Genomic DNA, 24,481 nt, shown 5'->3' with positions numbered 1-24,481 from the left:
TACAGACCCAGAAGCCAGCGCCGGGGCTTCAGGGGGATGGACAGCTGTCAGGGGCCGAAGTGGTGGGCCCCAGGTTCAGACAGAGACAAGAGAGGTAGGTATTCCTCAGCTCACACAGGAGAGTATACCTGCACATATATGTGTACAGACATGTATACCACATACCTATACAGACAGGGAGATATACATACACACGTGTACATACCCACACCAACACATTGCAAATGTGCATACATATGTACACTCATATAGAACGATGGCACAAGGCAGCTCTCGCTTGGCGCAGAGGCAAGTCATGTGCTGCCACTCGGAGCTCTCGCACTGCTCGCTGTCTGCGGAACGGCAGGCCACCCAGCAAAGGCACGCATGTCTACAGTGCCAGAGAAAAACAGTCGCAACCCTCCCGGTGGTGTGAACAGGGAGCAGCGGCCCAAATGGACGTAGCCAAGGCCGAGCAATAGCACACAGGCATCAAAGACAAAGACCAGGGCTGGAGAGTGGGCTCAGCCATCAAAAGCCCTTATTGATTTTGCAGAGGACCCAGGTTCAATTCCAGCATCCATGTGGCAGCTCACAACTGTCCTTAAATCCAGTTCCAGGGGATCTGATGCTCTCATCTGACCCCTCAGGCACCAGAAATACATGTGATGTACAAACGTATATAATAGCAAAGCACACACATAAAATAAATAAATTGTAAAGAACAAGAAAGATGTGCCTGTGACACAAATGTGACAGTTTTCTTACAATAAATTCTTTCATGATTACAAGGGCAATTAACGTAATTTAATTTTCATTTCCTCACTTATTTTGTGTGTCTTCTTGCCTATCCATTGTCTACCTACTTGTGTGCCCGAAAAAAAAAAATAATCTGGAGGCTCTGACCAAGGAGAGTGTTGTAGGTGAAAGGATGCAAGACACAGGACCAGGGGATGGGGATTTCTAGTTTTATACATTTGGCTTTTGTTCAACAAGCCTGTGTGCTTCTCATAGCAGAAGAGAATGAAGTGCATCTCAAGTGTAGCCATCTTCTCTCTCAGCGTCGGATATGAAGAGGCACAAATGGCTCCCCAGATTTATTTCCTAAAATGTCTGCAAATAAGCCACAGCCAAATGAGGCATGCTTACTTTAGCGACAGCTAACAGCCTGCCAGTCATCTGGAATCCCACTTCTCATCTCCAGGGAAGGGAAAAGAAAAGAAAGACCCTTCTCCAGGTCCCTCTGAGCTATATTAGAGACACAGAGATGGTCTTTCCAGCTGGGTCTCACGAGGGTTCTGACCTGGCCAAGGGGCCCCTGGATTCCCAGCAGGCTCTCTGGTACTTTATCTGATTCTCTGCTTTGAGATCCTAGGACTGAAACACACATACACACCTCACATCACACAGAGCCAGGGCAGCCCACACAGCCTCTAAAGAAAATGCAGGGTCCTGTGGGCTGAAGAAGGCAGGGAGGCAAGAGGCCTGTCCGGGAAGGCCTGCCTGTGAGGTCTCATCTCTTGAGACTCTCTCTCATCCCAGGGATCATTCTCTTTCATTCTCTCTGGTTTCCCAAGATCTTTTTTTCTACAGTATTTGTTTTTTAATTTACGAGGGCTGGGGATGGAAGCCAAGTCCTTTTTTTGCTAGCTAAGTGCTCCACTATAACAATGTTCCCCCAAGAGCAGCAAGCAGAAACTGATCCTTGCCCCCATGTGACTGTTCCACAAGCCCAGAGAGAAGCTGCTCCTGCCAGGCAAGGCAGCCATGCTGGCCAGTGTAGCCAGAATTAATAGAAACTGTCGTCCTATATTCACAAAAACCAAAGGCAACGATCGCTGGAACTCAGTCCAGGGGTAGAGACAACACTGAGTCCATGAACTGCTGGCTCATCAACAGATGAGCATGTTCTAGCAAATTCCATCCCATCCGTCACAATTCACAGCGGAAGTTCACAGCAGAGGCAGTGCCGGACGGGAAGAATTAAGTGGGACCCATGCAAACAACCCTCTCTAAACTAAATGGGCTATTTTAAAAAAATCAAAACAGACATGCACGTAGGAAGGAGCAGGAAGAAGGGTTCTAGGAGGCGTGGGAGTCAGATAAGAGAGGGGGACGGGTGGACTTGATGGAAATATACTGTGCACATGCACAGAACTGTCAAAGAGTAAGTGAAAATCATTTTAGAAAAGGAATTACGTGTAGTCATTCTTAATTACAAAAGTGGAAATCTAAAACAGATGCAACCAGTATGTCGTGTGTTTGAGTTCTTCGACTCTTGAGAATCTTCCATGAGTGTAGCACTCTGTTGCATAGAAAAAAGTTACTGTAGGTTAGGATGTCACACCAGAGGAATGAGAGGTAACAGAGTGGTGACTGGGGGCTCTCTGGAGGTTTCTCCCAGTGGCAGTTCCTAAGCCTGTAACAGCCAGGCAGACCCGAGCTCAACCAACATGTCATGTGACTGTTGGCTCTACGCTCCACAGCCTTGGGCTACTGTTTCCTCACTAGCAAAAAGGTAGGGAGGGGTGTGTGTGTGTGTGTGTGTGTGTGTGTGTGTGTGTATGTATGTGTACGGGGGGGGAAGATAATATATGTCACAGGATTGCCACACTTCAGACGAGGTCATACTTGTGTGGCTCCCAGTAGAATCTCAACAGCTGTCAGCTGCCCATCAATTAGTAAGCAACTTCTTCAGTAATCGTAGCCAGAAGGAAGGGTCTCCAGGAGCGGTGGGAGCTCAGGTGCGAGGCTCAGGGGAAACCACTCCAAGACAAAAGGCACCTAACCTCACCTGAGATTTGCTAACCGCTGCCCCACGTACTGGAAAGGTCCTGGAAAGGTCGGTGTGAGATAACAGATGTGTTAAGTAACTTGAATGTGGTATCACGCCACACTGTTGAGTGTTTTCCAAGGTGATAGCTGAGTCTTCACGAAATGAGGAAGCGAGCCCAGCCCTACGTTTCCCTTCCTCTACCTCCTGATCCACTGAGGTGAGAGTAGACAGCCTGCCGCAAGCATGCCTCCCTTGCCTAAAGGACGGTGTTCCCTGAAGCAGACCAAAACAAACCTTTCTCCCTTAAGTAACTGCCTGCCTGTATGTTGTCAAAGCAAAGAGAAGAGTAAGAAAGACACAAATCGCCACAAGCATGAAGCTTAAGCTGAAAGGAACACTGAACAAATAAACACACAATGGTGGGAGAGAGTAAAATAAAAATTCTACCAAGAAGGAAGGATGGGGATGAGGACTTCAGAAAAAGCAATGTTTCATAAACAAAGACATCAAAAAAAAATGGTCTAAGACAGACAATATGAATAACTGAAAAGAAAATCAAGCAATGGAATAGAGCAAATACTAAAGACGGCGATTCAGAAAATTATTCTGAAATAAAGATGACTCCAATCTTCACAATGAATAACCACATGATGTGCTCAGGACATCAATCATAGGTATCCACAACTGGGTTTTAAATCTGTCCTAATCTTCATTGTAGGCAGCTTGGCCGGATTGGAATCACCGAAGAGACACACCCCTGGGCCTGTCTGTGAAGGGACTTCCAGAGAGGTCTGGCTGGAGGAGGAAGACCCACCCTTAACGTGGGTGCCACTGGCCCACGGACCAGACCTCCATGCCGAATAAAAAGGTGAAATAAGGAAGCCGCCGGACACTAGCACTGATTTCTCTCTGCTTCCTCTCAGCATGCAGTAAGACCAGCTGCCTCCCGCCTCTGCTGCCGTGCCTTCCACCATGAAGGGCTGTGCCCCACAAATCAGGCCCGGAATAGACCTCTCCTTCCCTAAGTCCCTTCTTTCTAGGTATTCGATCACAGCGATGAAAGGAGCAGCACACACAGGAAACTGGTGCTGAGGAGCGGGGCCCTTGCTGAGATTAATGTGTGCCTTTGGAAACTGTCCCTGGGACTGTGGAAGTGTGGTACTATCGGCTTGAGATGCTCTAGAGCTGTAGGGAGCTCAGTGGGCCATCCTTGCAGGTGTTTGGAGACCAGTGTGTAAGTAGCTGTACAGGCAGTCAAGGCTGTGCCCGTAAGGATTCAAAGGGGATCAAAAGCAATCAACCAGAGTCTGGCATGATACATTCCGGCAAACACATGCACACACACACACACACACGCACACACGCACACACACGTGCGCGCGCATGCGCGCGCGCCTGCACACACTGCTGTGTTCCACCCACATCCTGACAATCTGAATGAGGCTGAATTCAAGAGGAATGGACTACTGGGTTTGGCAGAGGAAATTTTAAGAGGTGCGGTGTTTAGGCTGTGACATGGTTACTGTTCCCTGCTCTCACCCAGGTTCACAGTAAGAGAGAACTGAGGATGGAACAGAAAGCTGTGGACAAGGCTGTGGGGCCTGTGCGGGGGGGGGGGGGGGAGTGCACGCACGTGTGCTCATGCAAAGAAAGCAGCTGTCGTTAATTAAGGAAAGTGGAACAATTAAAGAGGAGCCTTCCGCTCTGCACTGGGACAACAGGCTTTGTCAGCAGGCCCCACTCATCACAGAGTCCAACTTGAGAATAGGCAAGTTCGCCTGAAAGAAGAGAGACTGAGCTTAAGCTGCCCAGCTGAAGGGGTTCCCTGAACAATCAACTGCCAGCAGAGGCGGTGTTGCCCCAGGTTCAGCTCCGAGGCACATCGAGCCCACGGTGCTGTGGTAGAACGGGCCAGACTATATCTCAAGCTGGCACAGAACTTGGCAGTGTTGTCAGCATGGTGCTGAGTTTGGAGGTTTGCAAAATGCCAAGGTTTATGAAGTCAGGGAGGCTTGCACCAAAGTTCCAGAAACTCCTGAGGGCAGATAACGGGTGGTAGCGTTGGATTTATCACAAGGAGATTCTGAAATGCCACAGCGAACGTGATGCCTAAGTCACCAAAGAGAGATCAGGACCATATTGAGTCTACAATGGAGTGTCACAGGCCTGGGCTGGATCTGGCCCAAGAGAGAGGCTCTGTGTGCTACTGGTGAGGCAGGGGTACCCCTGCCCATTAGAATTCAGGTAATCCCAAACAAGACTCAGATGCCAACCACGGAGTTGCAGGGCCCAGCGTTTATTGTGCTGGGTTTTGTTCTTGCTGTGGCCTTTCTTGGCTTGTTACTTCTCCATTCTAGCTTTTGGAATAGGAACAGTTACTCTGTCTATACAGGAAGTATGTGACTTATTTATTTTACAGTTAAGAAATCTTCTTGAGTCTCTAAGGAAACTTTGGGCTTTTGACAGTATTTCAGAAAAAATGTTAAATTATGTTTTATTCATTTTAATTTTTAAATTTTTTATTCATTATTTTGTCTGCATGAATGTGTGTGTGAGACACACACAGAGAGAGGGAGGAAGGGAGGGAGGGAGAGGGAAAGGAGAGGGAGTGGGAGAGGGAGAGAGAGATATCTCCTTCTAGCATGTGGACCCAGAGACTGACCTAAAGCCTTAAGCTTGTGGCAGATGCTTTTACTAAATGATCTATCTCAGTGGCCCGACACTGAGCTTTTGAGCAGTGTTGGGAGGTCAAAGATTGGGGGGTTGAATGCATAACGGACTGTATTACGAGATGGCCTTGTGCTTTTAAGGCTAGGGTAGAAAGTTACGATTTAAAGGCGATGTGTTCAGTTATCAGTGTGATAAGGTGTACACGCGTCATGGCTGATCAACTTGACTGGGTTCAGGATCAACTCTCTTTAAAGCACTCTAACATTCTCTGAACTTCAAAATGGTGTTTGGGACTAGCTCAGTGGGACAGACGCCAAAGCAACATCCTGAGTCTGAGCCCTTTGCAGAAGCACGAGGTGACTGACGCCTTGCTGCTGCTGCTGAGAAGTCCCTGCCTCACAAACTCAGCTCACGCTCGCTAAGTGCCAATTCTGATTAATGGAGATGTTACCAGACACTCCAGAACAAGCACAAACAGGTGAATAATCCATTGACAACATAAGAAGTGAAGTGGAATAAAATACACTCAACTCTCCCAAGTTCCTTGCAATCAATGTAAACACTATGGAAAGAGGAGGGGGCCGAGCGAGAGCAACATGAGGCAGAGAAGATAGGATCACACCAGAGAAGACATGAAAAACACTTTACAAGGTGTAATCAGACTGAGAACACAAATTAATAAAACAAGGGCTTGGTGACAGGAGGGCAGAACACAAAAACTAGATGGAAAGTGAAGCAATGAACCCCAGGAGAACTGATGAGCCAAGTAGAGGCAGCAAGGGGTAGCCTGGGCCTCGGCAAGAGCTAGACTGTAGGGAAGACACAGGATGGCCAAGGGAAATACAGCAGCAAACTGGAGAATACGCTCACGAGAGAATTCAGAGACACAGAAAGAAGAGATGGGCCAACATAAGGATGACTTGTACCCCTGATGCCTCAAACCTGGAAAATGCAAGAGTTATTTAAAAATATATCAAACTACTACCAAAAAAAAAACCCTTCTAAATTTGCAAATAGATGATACACTATGTTCTAGAAATTGCTGTGGAAGGCCCTTGCCCTGCTCTGCTACTGAAATTCAGGGTACAAAGTTCTATAGGCAGCTGGAGAAAGCCAGCCGTCACTGGGGCGGGGTGGGGAGCAGTAAGCAGGCCTCCGGCTTCATAGACACAGGCCAGGGTGGCCTTGTAAAAGAGAAACAGGTCACTCTCGGTTATTTCATCCAGCTAAGATGGTGCCATCGCTTCCTCGATTTTCTCTGTAATTTCTATCCTGCTGACGTTCCCGGGTTTGTAAAATAGCCTGTGCGCTAACTTAACAAGAGCCCCCTGGCAATCTCTCATTTCCAGCCGACGACGCACGGGGTGAGGGCCTGGGGCCTGTGCTCCAAGAACAGGCTCAAGCAGCAGTCTGGGTTAGCAGAACCTGCTGAAGCCAGATAACAGCGGCATTTTGGCTTGCTGGGAAGGCAGCACTGTGTACCACAGATGAGCCTCGAGGGGATTTTCTGGGCAGCATTGAGACAAACCCAGAAATGGGGGCAGGTATTGAAAAAGCCAGTCTCAGGAGGTGATCTCAAGTTAGGGGACTGAGGGGAAAGTCCACGTGACCTGAGTGTCCAGTTTTGTGCCTCGAATATTCTCCACAAAGAAATGGGCCACAGCTCTGTTCAGGACTGCCACTTGGACAGCTCCAGACACCATGTGACTGAGGGTGAGCTAAGGACTACGGGCAGGTGGGACAGTGTCCCCCTTGAGGACACATCCACACACAGATGCCCACTTGCAGCACCTAACAAGATCCTCTGCTCTATCCCCTCGAGTTGGCTTCTCCCCATTTGTGGAAAAGGCCTCCCCATCCAAACTCTTTGAAGTCCGGAAGCAGCAGGAAGAGGGACAAATCTGTGAGCCCAGGGGCTGCTCTAGGTCCCAGGTGTATGCTGACTCCCTATGCATTTCCTTTGTGGAGATCATTTTCCACAGATGTACATGTTTCTGTACATCTGTTGCTGTGTGGGTCCCTGTGTGTGTGTGTGTGTGTCGGGGGGTCAGTCCATGGGTGTGTGCAGGTTCCCATGTGAGAGCAAGTGTACACAGAAGCCAGAGGGAGGTGTTAGGTAACCTGGAGCTGGAGTTAAAGGCAGATGTGAGGCCCCTGACATGGGTTCTGGGAACAAACTTCTGCTGCTCTTAAGAGCAGTATATGCCCTTAACCACTGCCCACCCCTGGCCCCGTCCCTTCAGCCCTCACATTTTTCTTATAGATAATGACCTCATGGGTATCTCTGTTGCGGATATATTTTTCCATGGCGGGATATATTTCCTTAGGGAAGACCCACAGGAAGTAAAAACCATTAAAACCCTTAGCCGCATGCGTGGCAAGATCTTACCTCTATTGAACAGCACGTATCTAATGTTCAACTCTTTGTTGATGCCGAGATTCTTCAGGAAAGCCTCGTAGTCCACCCTAGAGGCACTGCCATGGTTGTACTGTTTCAAGAACCTGAAACACAGAGGCTCCCTGGAGTCAGGCAGAGTGGAGGCGAGTCTGACAGAAGCTATGCTTTAGACTGGGCTGCATGGATTTGAATGCCTTCCTAGCTGTAGCTGTAGATTTTAACGTCTTCCTAACAAGGCTGTGGGAAACACTGCCACTGGGATTCTTAAATGCAGGGAACCGGGGCTGTGGAGTTGGCTCAGTCAAGAAAGCACCTGCTGCCAGGGCAAGGACCAGTGTTCCAGCCACAGAACCTACAGAACAGAGCAGCACTGGGCATGTGTCTAGAGTCCGAGTGATGGGGAGGTGGAAGCAGGCAGACTCCTCTGGTCACCCAGTTTACCCTCTGGGGGAGTTTCAGGCCAATGAGAGGCCATGTCTCACAAAAACAAAAACAAAACAACGAAGAAGTAAATAAAAGCTGGGAAACTCCTAAGGCCAACGCCCAAGGCTGCCCTTTGGTCTCCAATCACACACATGCACATACACACGTACAGACAAAAATGCAGGCTCTTGAGGGAGAACACTTTGTCAGCTGGCAGAGGGGCACACAGAGAGGATGGGATGGAACATCCAGGCCCCTTCTTGGGAATGCCCCAGACACACTTCCCACAGTTTGTAGTTGTTGTTGTTTTGTTTTGTTTTTATTCTTCCTTGGTTGGAAGAGGGAGGCCACCTCTTTATCAGGCAGCGCAAGCAATGCTACCTTCACGTAAGAAGTACAGAAGCAGGGATCTGGGCAGTGAGCCAGTCAGTCCCACTTGTGTAGCCAGGGACCCCAGTGTATGGAGGGTGGGGATAGCAAGCAGTTGATTCTTGCAACTGACGGCAGCCTCAGGAGACAAAGGCCCACAGAGATACAGTTTCCAAACAGCAAATGGTAGAGGGAGCTGAGCTGTACTTGAAGCATTTATGGTGTTTACATATAATAAGGCAACTTTTTTTTTCTATTTATTTTGAGGCAGGGTCCTGCTTCCTGTAGCCCATGTTGGCTTTGAATTTGCTGTGTTCTAGCCTTGGCCTCCAAGTGCTGGAGTTACAGGCTTGGGGTTACCTACCACACCCAGATCAGAACAAGAAAATGAAAAAAATATATATACACACAATGCCTCTCTGTCTCTAAAATATACTGAGATAAATGGAATGCCTTGGTTTTTAATGTGTTTCCTATTATTCATATCTGTGTGATAAACACTTTTCGAGATGATGCCTAGGTTACTACATTTCTAAAAAAATTCACAGTTTTTAAATGTTTGGTTATATTCTTCCCATATGTGTTGGTTTCTATAATTATCCGATTTCATGCTTTCTCAAAATTTAGTAATTAATACTTAAAAGTATTTGTTATTTTTCTGGTTTCCTGATTGGACAGGGAGTGCCATGTATTCATTTCCCACTTGTACTCTCTCTCCTCACTTTGATGGAGCTCCCTATTGTCCTAACAGGAAAACTTACCCAGAAAGATGACGGCTGCCAGATGTTAACTCGGAAACTCCCCAAACAGCCCCTGTTTTCCTCTCAGCCCTGATCCTGTGGAAACATCCCAAAGGCTCGGGACCTGGCGATGTCTTTCTAAGTCCTGCAAGGCTGCTGGCCAGCACGCTGCCCCCAGCAAGGCAGGAGAGCTTGGTGAAGGCTCACCGGCACTGAAGACCTCCATGCAACTGCCACATTCCACAGCCAGGGTCTGTCAGCGGAGAGCCCCGGCTTGGGCTAAGGCCCTGGGATGCTACGCTCAGAAACCTGCCACATGCACACAGAGGACAGATGGAAGACCTTGGTAGCAGGCCCTGGAGAAAAGACTTCAGAGACAAGGCTTGGCACTGAACAGAAAGGCAGGCTCGCAAAAGGCTTTTCACAGGGCTGGGGAGATAGTGCAGTCTGTAAAATGTTTGCTGTGCAAGGTGAGGTCATGAGTTTGAACCCCGGAACCCATGTTTAAATTAAAAAAAAAAAAAAAAAAAAAAGCTGGGTGTGTTGGTGCCGTGCTATGATCACAGACAGGGAGGTGGAGAAGCTGAGTCCTTGGGCTCACTGGCCAGCCACTCTACCCAAACCACTGAGCTTCAGGTCCCACTGAGAAGTTCTGCTTCAGAGAACATGGTCATCAGTTCAGTGAACATGGCTGACCTCTGGCTCCCACACACATGCAGGCATACACGTGGGAATACACACACACACTCGTAAACATATAATGAATATTTCTAAAGGTTTTCCTAGAAGGAATTTTGATGAAACTGTTTTTAAGTAACTGTCCCAGGGACTCAACCTCTGTTGTCAAGTCCAGCGTGGGTGCATAGACTGAAGAAAGTAGCAGGCAAGTGGGGTTCACAGGGCACTAAATCTAGGGAGAGTGGGGGATCCCGGTGAGCCTTGAACCCTTCCAGCATCGCCACCTGGAAAACGCCTTTCAGGCAATCCTGGTTCAGGCTGGCCTTCTGGTTTGTTCGTTTACAGGGCTTCTCATATGTGACTTCCCACAGATTTAAATACTTCAGCCCGAAGGGAGATAGGAGTGGGATGGAGGGACCCGGAAGGGAAAATCAGTTTGTGGGTTGCAGGTCAGTGCTGCTGAACCTGGTGGTGAGTTCCTGTCTGGCCTTGGGTTCCGCACAGGCTGAGAGGCGTTGGGCAGACAAACAGCACCTGTTTAAAAGTTGTGACAGTATCCTGGGTTATCACAGTTGTGACACTGTCCAGTGAGAGAAGCACCTGCCACATGCAAACACACAATAGGCATGCCACACAGATGACATCACGTCTTCAAAACTCTGGGATTACAGGCTCATGACACTACACCCCACTGTTTTTTTCTTCAATGTGTTTTCTGGGGGATCAAACTCAGGTGTTCATGCTTACGGGACAAGCCGTTTGCAGCCTGAGCTATTTCCCCAGGCCCCTTAGCACCTACTTCTTTAAAAGAAGACAGAGTCCTGGCAACATCTTGGTGTTCCAGGAGCGGGGAATGCCAAGCCTTCAGGCCTTGACTTCAGAGCCTGGCTATCTCTACTGTGTGGGTCCTACACAGAAGAGGCTGCTGGACTGAAATACCAAAAATGCCCTGGGCATCCTGCTCCAAACTGCAAAGGGCAAAGTCAGCACCAAAGCAGCTACAGGCCACAGCGTCTCCCGGGGCCCCTGTGAAGAAGGCACTGAAGCCCTGGTAGGAGCCAGCTCCTTTGAGCCTCTGTCTACGGGAACCAATTCTATGGTGGGACATTGTTCAGGCAGTAGTGTGAAAACAGCATTGTTTCTGAGGCTTTAAAGAAACCTCGAATAAAAATTTGCGGAGTTCTTTATCATTCGATACTTAAGAGATGAGGAAACAGACAGTAACTTTTTTTTTTTTTTTTTTATAGATTTACTAGGTTGGAGACTGCAGTGCCAAACACAAGGTTTATTGTCAAATAAAAGCCCGCTTTGTTTCTGACGGCCTGTTTTAGAAGAGGGCTGCCTCCGCTCTGTAATTGCACGCACAAAATTATTTAATTTGTTTTGTTTGGATCTTATTCTGGACACTTTCCCAGCCAGAAAGGATGTAAAAATTAAAACATCTATTATGCCTTTTATGTTCTGAGGTAGGTTATAAAGATGAAGAAAGAAGAACGCATATCCAAGAGTGGGAAGGATCCATTTTTTTTTTTTTTTTTTTAAGTCTCTGGTTGTAAGCCCCAGCCAAGCTGCAGTCACATGCCCTCTCTGCTTCCTGGCTCTGGTCAAAGCCCCTCTGCTGCCTGCAGCCCTGACCTTGTCCTTAGGAGATGTGTCAGAAGCCACAGTGGCCCCTTATAACAGCAGCCTTGAGCTCCAGAGTCAGGCTTAGCTCTGCAAAAACAATAGAGGCTGGTGCTTTGGGAGCAGCCTGAAGGGTCCGGGCATCCCTGAGCCACTAGACATGAGCCAAGGTCCACCAGTGGGTGCCTGAAATCACCTAATCCTGAACCATCTGTCTACACATGTTCACATGTGTGCATGTTGGTATTCTGATTTAGGGTTTCCCCTATTTTTAGGTACACTGAGAGATGAACAAGAATGACTTAACAGAGGGACAAGACAGAATACCTTCTACATGGCAGAAGGTATTCAGAATTCATGAACCGTTTGTTTCGGGACACTCTCAGGGAGTGGTTTTGGACCAATGAACTGTGGGTAACTGATACCCCAGGAAGCAGAGCTAAGGCCTGGGGCAGCCACTGTGCTTAGAGAAGAGGCTGGGAAAGGGCAGGAGGGCACCCCCCCAGCTGGGCACTCCATAAAGAAGTGCCACGGAGCATTCCTCCAATGCTTCTCGCTCAAAACTCATGCAGCGCAGGAGCCAAGCATCTCCTCTACATGACCCCGAGTCCACACCCATGAGCCCTGTGGTGCAGCCTGAGGCAAGGGCAGGTGCTGGCGTCTGGCAAGCCTCAGGAAGCTGGTAAATGCTTTATGTTAGTCTCCACGTCTGTCCCAACCTGATGCCCCCAGCAACAACGTCCTCAAAGGAAAAGGATATTTAGTCTTCACGTGAGGAGGCAGAGCCCATGGGGGGCCACCAACAGATGAGTGAATTTCTACACCGGCCCCTTCTTTTTGCTCCAGGCTTAGAGTCAAACTCACTATGAATTGCAAACATACAGGATGGGGACACTAGGCAGGAAGTGGTGGTCACAGGTGATGGAGCAGTGAGCGACCCGTGTTCAGATCTGCAAGCGGACGGCTGTGCCCACCCAGCCTACTCAAGAAATAAACAAGAGACACAAAGGTCCCGTTTTGGAGAGTTCATGGCCTCAGGAGCATGGGGAAAGTGTCCAAAATGAAGATGGCGGACAGGACAGCTATGGAGGGAGGAAAGGGCCCGGTAACCCGCCATCGTCATCTGACCCTGGCCCTGGCTCCGGCCTTGCCACTCACATTTCAAACTCCTCGTCCTTCATCTTTAGGCAGAATGTCTCCAGAACCCGTCTCAGCTCTTGGGGGTGCACTGTGCCTGTGTCGTTGACGTCGAGGAGCGGGAAGATTTTCTTGATCGTCCTCAAGTTTCGGAAGATCTGTGTAAGAGAGAGAGACTGAAAAGTCAAGAGGCCTGATGGTAAAAACTCAAATGGTAACAAAATACATGGAAGGTTGTTTTGTTTTTTTTCTTTCTTTTTACTACTTCTTGTAAAATAAAATGTTTTCAAAGATTCTCTGTGGTACACATTGCACAATGAGATCTTTGGCGGGGGAGGGGGGAGAAGAACATTTTAGCATATATTGAGAGTTTGCAAGGCAATTGTCTCAGTAAAAAGTTTTTTTTTTTTAAAAAAAAAATCTCTTTTTAATATAAAGCACTAAGTCTCATATACAATTCATCCTCTTTTAGGGCCGTATGAAAAAATCTTTTTTGCTAATTGATGCTGAAAAACTAGTCCTGGCATAGCTGGACTTGTGTGATTTTTTGCTTTTCATGACCATATGCGAACTATTTTTACTGCGAGCTGGAAAATCTGATGGTCTATTTCAACCTCTCAATTTTTTTTTTAAAAGATAGCACAGAAAAGTTTTGTAACGATCTCTGAATTCAGCAAATGAGAGTCACCGTGTGAGGTGTTTGGCAGGGTTCTTGGGAAAGATACGAGGGTGGGGAGCTGGGTCTCCATGCCTGCTTAGACTTCTGTGGGATTCTTCTGAGCACACCAGCAAGCGCTCCCACCCCGTCACACCTGCGCTCTCAGATACCAAAGCTGCGGTCCAAGAAGGCCTGACTCAACAGCACACGGCTAGACAATGCGATGCCATCGTCCAGTTCTGGCCTGTCCTTTCACGACATTCCCCTGAAGGCAAGCTACACGTGCAAACACTGTGTCACCGGAAGAAAACAGCGACTGGGAGTGAGAGCCAGACACAACGTGGGCAGGAGCAGGGGCCTTCAGAGGGACATCAACGCTTCTGGCTGGTGTGGTGTGGGGGCCTTCCTGTAGGAGGCGGCACTAAGCCAGCAGTGGAGAGAGAAAGAAATAAGAGAGAAGCCTTTTCCTGAGGGATCTGATTCTATAGTCAGGGGAATGGATTCAGCCGTGTCGGCCTGGATTCTGAGGAAGTTTAGTGAGCCTCGTAGAGTGGGGAGAACCACTAGACAGGGAGTGGGCTCCCCTTTCCTCAGTGCCTTCTCTGCATGTTCCTAGGCTGCCCTAGGCTGCTGGGTCCTGGCTTGTTCTGGAAGATGGCCTCTCTAGGGCAGCCACCTTCAATTCAGTCTTTGGCAGAGGAGTCAGGAGCTAGGTGGGGTGAGTGATGTCCTGGAACTGCTTCCAGCCCTGGCCTCTGCCTCACTGTAGCTACTTGTCCCTCCACCAACTCCTCCACCCCGCTGACTGCAGTCACCAGGGCAGAGCGAGTCCACGTGTCAATGCAGACCATCCCTGTGACACTGAGCTTACTTCCAGGGGCCATGCTTCCTGCTCTAGCTTTGTGCTGTTAGCCCCAACATCCACTGATCTGCACGATCAAGGTGCCTGTCCTCTCTGCTTTCCAGCTCGCCCCCTCCAATGCCCAAAGCCCACCAGCCTCCACCTCATTGGGTCCCTTGCTTGTGGCACCAACTCTCTCCTCTGTGCCCTCCCTACTTATTCTTCCTCATCAACACCCCTCAAATGGATGATCTCCCTTCTCCCTAGCTCTTCAACCCTGAGTGAATCTAGCCCATGGCCTACTCCAAATTGTGTGCATACATGTGTGTGTGTGTGTGTTCGTGTGTATGTGTGATATGTTTAAGAGCAGGTGCCCACAGATGCAAGGGTTATCAGCTCCCCTAAATCTGGGTACAGGCACTTGTGAGCCACCTGATATGGTCACTGGGAATGAAACCCCAGTCCTCTGCAAGAGCAGTGCATACTCTTAGTGGCTGAGATATCTCTTCAGCCCCTTTTCCAGATTCTCATGGGGGACCTGATGTGCCTGGAGAGAAATGTGCCAGTAAGTGGGGTCCCTTCCCTTAATTTAGATCACTCAAACCAGGACTGGGTGCTGCCTCCTTATCCTTCTCTACCACTGTATACACACACGAGAGAGGGAAAGAGAGAGAGAGAGAGAGAGAGAGAGAGAGAGAGAGAGAGAGAGAGAAGCACAGGCACATACATATGCACACATGCCCACAATATTCATACACTTCAAGTTTTTGTTGGCATTTCTGGGGATGGATGCCAGGACCCTGCACACACACTAGGTAAGTGTCCCCACTGAGCCCCTCCCCAGGCCCATTCCTACCTTCTTCACACTTCCCCAGTCTTGAAGTCCTGTCCCACCTTGCCAAGCTGACTGTTTTATGGAGAGCTCAGCTGAGCCCAGATAAGAATACCCAACTGTCTATCTGTCATGTGCCAGTGGCCCCCGGAGATTTCCCAAACCAGAACTGCTCTGCCCGTACCCTCCCATCCCATGGAGGCAGATCCTCTGCCTTTTCTCTGTACTCATTCCATACTCCAGATAGACCCTCAACACTTCCCTGCACTTCTAGAAGACTCCTCAGAAGGTCACAGGACCTTTGTCCCTGCAATGCCTCAGGACACATTAGCAGCACTGCAGGAGAGCTTTCTCACACTAGTCCTAGGGTCTAGAGTGCTACTGGGAGAAGTGTTCATGAGCAGGAAACATTTGCTGGAATGAGTAACTGGATCCTGCCTGTCTACCTACCTGTCTGGAAAAAAAAAAAGCCATGTGCTAGGGAAGCCTCTTGGCCTAGCTGCAAGGGACTCCTCTGGCTGGCCAGGGCTCTGATGGCTCTGACCCAGCTAAAAGGTGTAACCATGACATTTGCTTGGTGTCAATATGATGACGACCATCATAGGATCACTGGCTGACAGGTACAAAGCCACATACTCAGTTCACCACAGCCCACTGTTTTCTAACAGCTACAGCACACAGGTAACTCTGATCATATCCCAGACTGGTATGGGAAAGCACAGACTAGCCAGCACCTTCCTGAGTCTAAAGACAGAGCCGCAGATACCCACAGCTATTGCTCCCAGGGTCAAGAAAAACTGTAGTGGCCCCTCTGCTGCTAAGTCCCTGACCACTTCTGGGAGCATGGAGGGAGACAGGAGGAAACTCTGCTTTACAGCCCCATGGCAACCCATATGGGTCCCCTGCGTGGAGAGCCGAAAGCCGAAAACCTGGCACGGAGCTCGCACCCACCAGAGGTACTTCTCCAAGTTTCTTATCACTTGTCAGACGGAAGTTTGGCAGCAGCCACAGAAGGGAGCTACAGATGGCGAGACTTAGCAAAGGCAATAGTGAGGGCCCTGGTGAACAGGACCGGTCGGTATGAGGTGGGAGAGAAAGGAACAAGAAAGAAAATGGCCAAGGGCCCGGCAACAGCGACCAAGCTCTGTTCACCCTTCCTTGCCCCGACATCACCCCTCTCCTGCCAGCATGAGTGACCTGGAATTCCCATGAGCCAGGAGCTCTTCTCCTGTGCTGGAAGACTGCAAGGCCCTGGATGATCCCAGCCTCTGTCTCCTTCTTCCTCAGCAACGGCTGTGAGTCCATCCTTACCCATGCTCACAGTAGCAAGGGACTATATGCTTCTACAGTTCTGGTCTCTTCTGCTGGCCAGCTCCCTCCCTGCTGTCACTCATGAGTCACACAGCACCTGCTCAGAGGGAAGGCCTATTTTGACCACTCCCTTTGTTTTTCTCTTTATCCACTGACACCTCTACCCCGGGCTTACTTTCTCTAGTTTACTGGGATGTCCTTGGGGCTCAGAACTGCCTGGGCTGAACATGCTGTTGCCCAGAAAGCCCGCCCTTTCCCTGCCCTCTGCTGACCAACGAAGCAGAGTTTGCTTTTCTGTTGCTGTGGGAAAATATTCTGACCAAAAGCTACCCGAGGAAGAAAGAGTTTGTTTCAATTCCTATTTCCAGGTCCCAGTTCCGTTATTGAGGGAATTCAGGGCAGGAAGTGAAGCAGGAACCACAGAGGAAAACTGCCTGTTGGCTTGCTCTCTGGCTCATGCTCAGCTGCCTAGGGATGGCACCACCCACAGAGGGCTGGGTCTTCCCATGTCAATTACCAACTAAGACCATCTCTCACAGAAGTGACCACAGGCCAATCTGATTCAGGCAGTTCTTCAACTGAGGATCCCTCTTGCCAAGTGGCTCTAGGTTGTGTCAGTTGGCAATAAAAACTGACAAGGGATGAAAAATAAATAAATAAAGAGAATCAATTTATAAAAATTAATTTGTTATATATATATACATATATATATGTATATATATAAAACTAACAAGGGCAGCCTTCTCTCCAGCTTTTTTAATTGCCCTTCCCCTTTGTCACTGTCCCCTGATGCTGACCTGGATATCTTACGTTACTCTGGCTAACAGGATAAGCAGTCTCCCTTGGGGAAAGAAGGACCATGCTCACTCTGCTCTCTAGCCCTTCCCAAGCCCCTGGTGTCCCTTTGGGGAGGAGTGGGTACAAATTACAAAAGTGGAGGCTGCTACTCCTAGCTGCCCCGTTCAAAACCAGCGCAGGTCTCAGAAGGGAAGGTATGGACCTCAGGGCTGCCCCAGCAGGCCTGCCTTCCTCAGGTTTACCTCTTGGCTGACCTCCTTCCCTAATGCAAACCTAACTTTTACGTAGGTATGTGAATCACTGCCCAGATTAACATACCTGCAAGCTAAACCTGGCTTTAGCAGCTTTAAATATTTGGAGGGGGAAATCAAAAGAAGAATCTTATTGCAGGTCATGTGAAGTCCTGTAGATTTCAAATTTCAGTGTCCACAGATACATGTGAAAGATTTTGGCCACACCCGCTCATTTGCATACTGCTGGGACTGCTTTCCCCTACCAGGACCCAGGCAGCAAGCTGGGAAAATCCTGGGGACACAAAGAGCTATATATACTCCAACCTCCCTGGCCCTTTGCAGGCTAAGAACACTGCACATCCTGCTCTCCTGCCCACACCTGCCTTGCAGACAGCTGAATAGAGAAGATGTTTCAGGAAAGATACACGTACAGAGGGGGAATGCAGAGGATTTAAGCAGACAGCTAAAAGCCAACTGTGGTGGTACTCCCAGTGGCTGAGGCAGGTGGAATGCCATGAGTTTGAGACCAGCCTGAGGTACATACTGCCTAAAAAACAAAACACAACAGCAGTAGCATTTTTGCCACTTGTAATCTTCACACCTGTAGCATTTTCACACCTGTAATCTCAGCACTTGGGACGCATAGCCACTAGGACCAGGAGGAGTTCAAGGGCTCCAAAAAAAGACCCAAACAGCGCTAGTTACAACTTGAAGTTAAAAGTGTAGAAGACAGATATCTGCCTGAGAGATTTTGCTAAGAAGCAGCCCCTAAGTGCTCCTTCCCCATCACTGTTTCACCCCCTGGTAAGATGCCTCATCCCAGCTCCACCTCAGCTCACTGAGGTCTGTGTGAGGTATAATGCAATTGAGTTGGTGCTGCTCTACCCAGCCCACTCCTCACTCTTCCCCAAGCTCCCCTTTGACCAAACCTAACTTCTCTACAACCTAGCCTCTCCCATCTTCTACCTAGTCCTGGAAGACAACCCCAGAGGAGGCCCCGAGAGCCAGGCAGCATCTGACTCCCTCAGTGCCCTCAGAACAAAGATCTGGGTTCAAGAAAGGGAGCACAAGGAAGGCAACCAAGGTACCTGAGTTCTTCCACCAGGCCAGAGAGCTCAGTGTTCTCGTATGTGGCCTTGTAAGCCAGGCCCCCTTAACCCAACCGTTAAAGCAAAGCCCTGTTTCACACAGAAAGGAAAATGAGGAAGTGACCACTATTTTTTTTTTTTTAACAAAGGACCAGAATTTGAAGTAACATATCCTGTAAGGAGGGTCATTCAGTAAATGGAGCTGTAGTGAGAACCGCTGACCGGGGTGAAAGGCTGAAGACAAGCTGCTAAGGGGCCAAGTAGCATGCGCTCACATCCGGGAACACATGATGGCTCAGCCCACCTCCCACCCTGACAGAGCAGGCGCCTAGAGGGGGAGGAAGGTTTGAGTGGATGGATGATGGGTGGCTGACTAGATGGGAGGTGCATTAGTACTGTCTCACTGCCACCGTGAAACAGACATGGAGAAGAAAGTGCTAATTCTGATGCACTGTGGAAGGTGACTGGAGCATGAGGCAGCTCGTCACACTGTGACCCTGGGAAGCAGAGCGGGGTGAAGTTTGGTGATCGGCTCACTTTCTCCTTTCCATTCAGTCTGGCACCCCAGCTCGTGGGAGGGTGCTGCCCTTGCTCAGGGTGGGTCTTCCTACCTCATTAATCTAGACAGTGCCTCACAGGCAGGCCCAGAGCTCATCCTCGGGTGATTCTCAGCCGTAGAAAGCTGACGATTAACAGTAACCACACGGAGGGAGGGAGGGCTGGGTGGTGGTTGCATAGACAGATGGACAGGTGGATGGACTGACGGGTAATGGCTAGTTGGCTGGCTGGACAGATAAAGGATGGATGGGTGGTAGCTGGGATACACAGGTAATTAGGGGGTAAGAGGATGTATTGGTGGATGATGGCTATTGGCTGGCTAGACAGATGAATTACAGATGGATGATAGACTTGGGTATGTGGGTGAATAGGTGGATAGGCAGTTTGTTTGAAGGCTAATGGCTAGTCGGATGGATGGATGGATGCTGGATACATATATAGGTATATTGATGGACAGATGAAATGGTATATGGACTTCTGAGTAGTATCTCACTATATCTATGCATTCTGTGTAGACTGAGGAATATATAGGGGGATAGATGGATAGATTAATAAATTATGGATAGATTAATAGATAATGGCTGTTTAGCTGTTGGGCAGATGATGAATGGGTAGAGGGTGAGTGCTGGATGGAGACGGGTAGATGGGTTGGTAGGTGGGCTGATGGGTAATGGCTGTGTGTGTGTATGTGTATGTATGTATGTATTATGATGATGTAGATAGACAGTGAACAGATAGATTTGTGAGTAGATTAATGGATAGTGGCTAGTAACCTTGCTGGCTAGCTAGCTGGCTGACTAGCTGGCTGATGGGTAGATGATGGGTGGCTGGGTGGACAGACCGAGAGATGATGGCTGGCTGACTAGATGGATGCATGATGGATGGATGGATGGATGGATGGATGGATGGATGGATGGATGCACAGACAAGCGTATGTACTGGAGGATAATGCCTGGTTGGCTGTCTGACTGGATAAATGGACGGATGAGTGGGTGGAGGGATAATGGGCAGGGGAATGAATCCTGCATAAGGAATTATCTGGGTGATCTAAGGTAATCTTGTGCAGATGGGCAGGTCCCCGCAAGCATGGAAGACAGGCGTCTCATTTCCATTAGACGTGGGAGATCTGCTCAGCACCCTCCTGGTAGAGGACTGAGTGTGGGTCTGGTGAGGGGGCCCAGTAATGCAACCTGCCTCCCTGATGGTGGCATGACCGTCAGGACGCCTGAAGTCTCCAGGGGTTGAGCAGACACCAAGAAAGGTAGCCACCTGTCCTCTGCTGGTCTCCAAGGGCTGCTGGTCAAGATGAGGGTACCTAGCAGTGCGGGCATATAGGGTAGAGCACCAGGTATGGGGGCTGAGGTCAGAGGGGATGGGGTTCGGCACCCAACACAGTTTTGAGGCTCCCCAAAGATGGTCCTCTGACCTCACTGCCCAGAGAAGCCACCCAGTATGGAAATGGGATATGCTCACAGACTCCACGACCTGAGGACATGGGGAATGCATGTGAGAGACAAGACAGGCAGAAGCCCAGCCCAGGAGCGCATCCTGAACTGCTGTGACAGAGACCTTTAACCCTCAGGCCTGCCCAACCAAGAGTCCTGCTAAAGGCATCCATCCCTCAGGGACAGGAAGGGGAGATCAGTGTGAGCCTGCAGAGCAGCGTGAGGAGGAAAATCCAACTGCTTCCTATTTGTCCCCCACTGGGCTCAGACAGCTCCATAAACTGCCTGCAGTGGATGCGTTATTACTCGTTATTACTCTGCGGGGCTTTGTTCCAAATGCTTTGTACACAGTGTGAGCTCTGGGAAGAAAAGCCGCAAGCCCAAATAAATACGGCCACCCAGACGTGTGTGTGTGTGTGGGTGTGGGAAGGCCAGGGGACAAGAAACACCTCAGGGGTCGCTCCTCGGGAGCCATTCACCTCGGGCTTTGAGAAAGGGTCTCTCCCTGGCCTGGGCCTGGCCAGGACTGGGTTTATGAGCAAATGTATTAAACCTAGCTCTAAGCACCCAGACTTTAAGGTGAAGAGAGCAGAAACTCTCTCTGTGGAGCCTAGACTCACTCTACCAGCCTGGCTATGGGGAGGCTGTGCCGGAGTAAAAGTGCAGACTAGCTCAGTCCTCACACCTGCAGGCTTCCCAGCTCTTTGACCTACTGGCCAACAAACAGGTCGCTCTGCTGGAGCCAAATCTTCCTGCCTAGCTCTGATGGAAGGGGGTCAAGAGCTGTATACAAAGAAGCACGGGCACATTCGCACACTCACACACACAGACACACTCAGGCACACGCACACACACACACACACTCACACACTCACACACACGAGGGGAGGGGCAGCCTGTAGACTGCGCCCCACAGCAGGGAGCTGCTCCTGCCCCTATCTTGGCTCCCCGCAGTGTGCAGGAGAGATGGCAGCCACTGCTGTCCGTCTGCCACCTTTCTGTCACTGCCACCAAACTCGTTTCAAACCGAACAAGTGAACATTTTGAAACCAGACCATGAGAAGAGGATTTCTCTTACAATAAACACATCAATGCTCATTTTCCTTATTATTCTACTTTTGGCTACTTTGTATAAAATCTTTAATTAAAGTTTTTCTTTGAAATTGTCATTATCAACCCAGAAGAAAGGAGCGGGGGGGGGGGAGGAAAGGACAACACAGCTGTGCAGATACGAAGCACTACTCGGGGCTAAATGAACTGGAACGGAGTAGGCGCTTGACGGTTATGTTCTGAGTTTTGGCTCCACGTTCCCAGCAACGCAGTCTGACTTGTCACTTTATATCGATTCCATCTGTTTACACTCTGAGGAGTATTGGCTTCCTACCGTGAACATTTCCTATTTACCAGCTGGTAGAGAGGCGCCAAACCAGATAGGAAAAAATTAGACTGCATTCAGAGCCTCATAAACACAGCCTCTAAACTCGGGGACGCGCGGGGGAGTGGCGGCCAGGCATCGCTCACCTCTAACAAAGCCCTCGTCTCCCTGCCTGTCTTGTCTGCCCGAGTCCCGGGGCTCTCCTCACTCTGGCGCTCGCCCCGTGGGCCCAACGTGCTGCATTTATTTATTGAGCATATGCATAGCCTGACTCTACCAGAACGGAACAAGCTTACATAAAAAGACATCCGAATGGGATCCGTGGAGATGGGGAAAAGAGGGCAGACAAAAAGAGAAATGCAAATAAAAGAAACCCAGAAGTTGTGGTTCCTGTGAGGGAACAAAAACCTGGCTCTGGCTGTCCCCACAGAAAGTAAAGAGGGAGGCTGGGGGCTGTGTACGCACAGTCAGGCACGGAGCCTGCACTTGATTTTCATTGTTAAGGCGTTCACCCAAGACTGTAGCTTAGAAGACCCATGGTAAGAGGCCCATGCCTGTCTACCAAGGACTCCAGGGTGCCAGGACTCCTGGAAACACTCCTTGGTTCTCTCCTCTTTCTCTCTCTTCTTTCTTTTTCTTTGAAAAGGTAGTGGTGGTTGTTGTTGTTGTTAAAAAAAAAAAAGTCTCATTATGCAATTCTTGGCAGGCTTGAGAGTTGTAGTAGAAAGCTGACCTTGAACTTACAGCAATCTCCCTGCCTCTGCCTCCTGAGCCCTGGATGAGAGGCTTGTACCACCATGCCTGGCTCTCCTTTATACCCAGCCTTCCTTCAGGGTAGCATCTCTACCCGGACAGAGACCGCAGCTCACTCAGAGCAGCTTCGCAACAGGAAAGACTGGGCTGCCACCCTGCTGATACCCATTCTTGACTGCATGTCACAGGAGAAGTCCCTGCTCAGAAGAAGGGAGCACACCCAAAGGGGACGCTCAGGAAAAGCTTTATGATGGGGCCAGCACTAGGTGCTGCCAAGACCTGAATACGAGAAGGGCAGAATCCTGTCTAAAACACCACCGCCCAGGCATGTTCCAGAAAGTTCCTCTGCTTGCCAACTCCTAAGAAGCATACAGAAAGCAAGAATGATGCCCTGGTGATGCCTGGGTCTCTGCAGCGATGCCTGGGTCTCTGCAGTGATGCCTGAATCTCTGCAGCGATGCCTGAGTCTCTGCAGTGATGCCTGAGCCTCTGCAGCAGTTCCTGAGATGCATTTTGCCAATGTCTGCATGAACCCATAAGGCTCAGACAAACCACGCTGAAGACAGAAGATTTGGCAGACTCAGGGGACTGAGTCCACGGACCTGGTGACAGCTGCGTGTGAATGCTTAAGGACAGGCGAAGCAAGATGGAGCTCTGTGTCCAGGACAGGGAGCTGAACAGACAAGATGGAGAACGCAGAGTGTGGCACAGCACAGCTTGAGCAAGATGCTAGGTTCTCCCAGGGCACAACGAGCTACACCCATAAAGCTCCACGAACACAGCAGCCTAAACATGAGATGAACAAGGATGATACTAATAAACATGCTAATGTAGACAGGGGGATGCTCAGGAGTCTGTAGCCCTAGACAAAGAACTACAGCAACAATACAGGAGGTAATGTTGAGCGTAAAAGAAATACCAACTGGTTATCCAATACCAAACGATCAGCCCTCAAAAGATATACATACAAGTAACATTACACAAGAGGGAGCAAGCTGTACCTATGCTTTTGGAAATATGTACATATGTATGTATGTATGTATGTGTACAGAATGTATGTATATATATGTAACAACAAATGAGGCTGTGAGTTGGAAAGAGAGCAAGGAGTCTAAGGGAAGGTTTAGGGGGAGGAGATGGAAGGGATGTAATTATACTCTCAAACAAACAAATAAACACAAAGTAGACCACCATCCTCCATCAGGGCTTGTGTTCTTGCACTGACTTTATGTTCTGTTCAGGGGGGAACAGAATCAAGTCTCACATCACCTGTGACCATGTGGTCCCCCTACACCAGCACACACTGAGCAAATACAACCTAATGAGAAAATGTGGTTGATGGTTTCAAAGCCCTCCTCGTAGGAATCCCAATTCCATTTGATCCCTTGCAAGGTTCCCCCAAAATACTACACACAGCCACACCTTCACACGTCTCCCTGCAGGGCCATGCCCTCACATCAGAGGCCTTAACACAGCCTCTTCCTGCCCCACACATCAAGGTTTACATCTGGCCTTCAGCTAGTTTTTCCCTAGCCTTGATTTGGAAGCAGACCGGTCCCATCTGCCTGAAGATCACAGGCTGCCTCAGAGCAGCCACAGGCTTGCCCTCTCTCTACCCAACTGCCTCTCCACTGTGTCCCAAAGCAGTCTTCCAAGGCACTCTCACCTTGTCCCGAAAAGCTACCCATGTCTGACATGACTCCCTTCTGCCCTTCTCATCAGTTGTCCTTGGCTACTCCAAGCAATGTGAGCCGGTCTCCATAATTGTAGCATCTTGTCAGCTTTTGCTGAGCATA

At 49.3% G+C, this 24,481-nt stretch overlaps 1 protein-coding gene across 1 annotated transcript in view; it reads right to left on the bottom strand.

Moving 5' to 3' along the window:
• Positions 1 to 24,481, bottom strand: part of Efcab6 (EF-hand calcium binding domain 6) — a 184,841-nt gene that overhangs the window by 105,525 nt on the left and 54,835 nt on the right. Inside the window, exons 7-8 of the mRNA XM_060388917.1 lie at positions 12,815 to 12,951; positions 7,815 to 7,927 (exon numbers count right to left, since the gene is read on the bottom strand). Of these exons, the coding sequence (XP_060244900.1) occupies positions 7,815 to 7,927; positions 12,815 to 12,951 (250 nt within the window). The remainder of the gene's footprint in view (positions 1 to 7,814; positions 7,928 to 12,814; positions 12,952 to 24,481) is intronic.

The sequence above is a fragment of the Meriones unguiculatus genome, chromosome 8, assembly GCF_030254825.1.
Source record: "Meriones unguiculatus strain TT.TT164.6M chromosome 8, Bangor_MerUng_6.1, whole genome shotgun sequence".
Classification (NCBI taxonomy): domain Eukaryota; kingdom Metazoa; phylum Chordata; class Mammalia; order Rodentia; family Muridae; genus Meriones; species Meriones unguiculatus.
The sequence above is the reverse complement of the archived record's forward strand: the minus strand, read 5'-3'. Positions and strand labels throughout refer to the sequence as shown.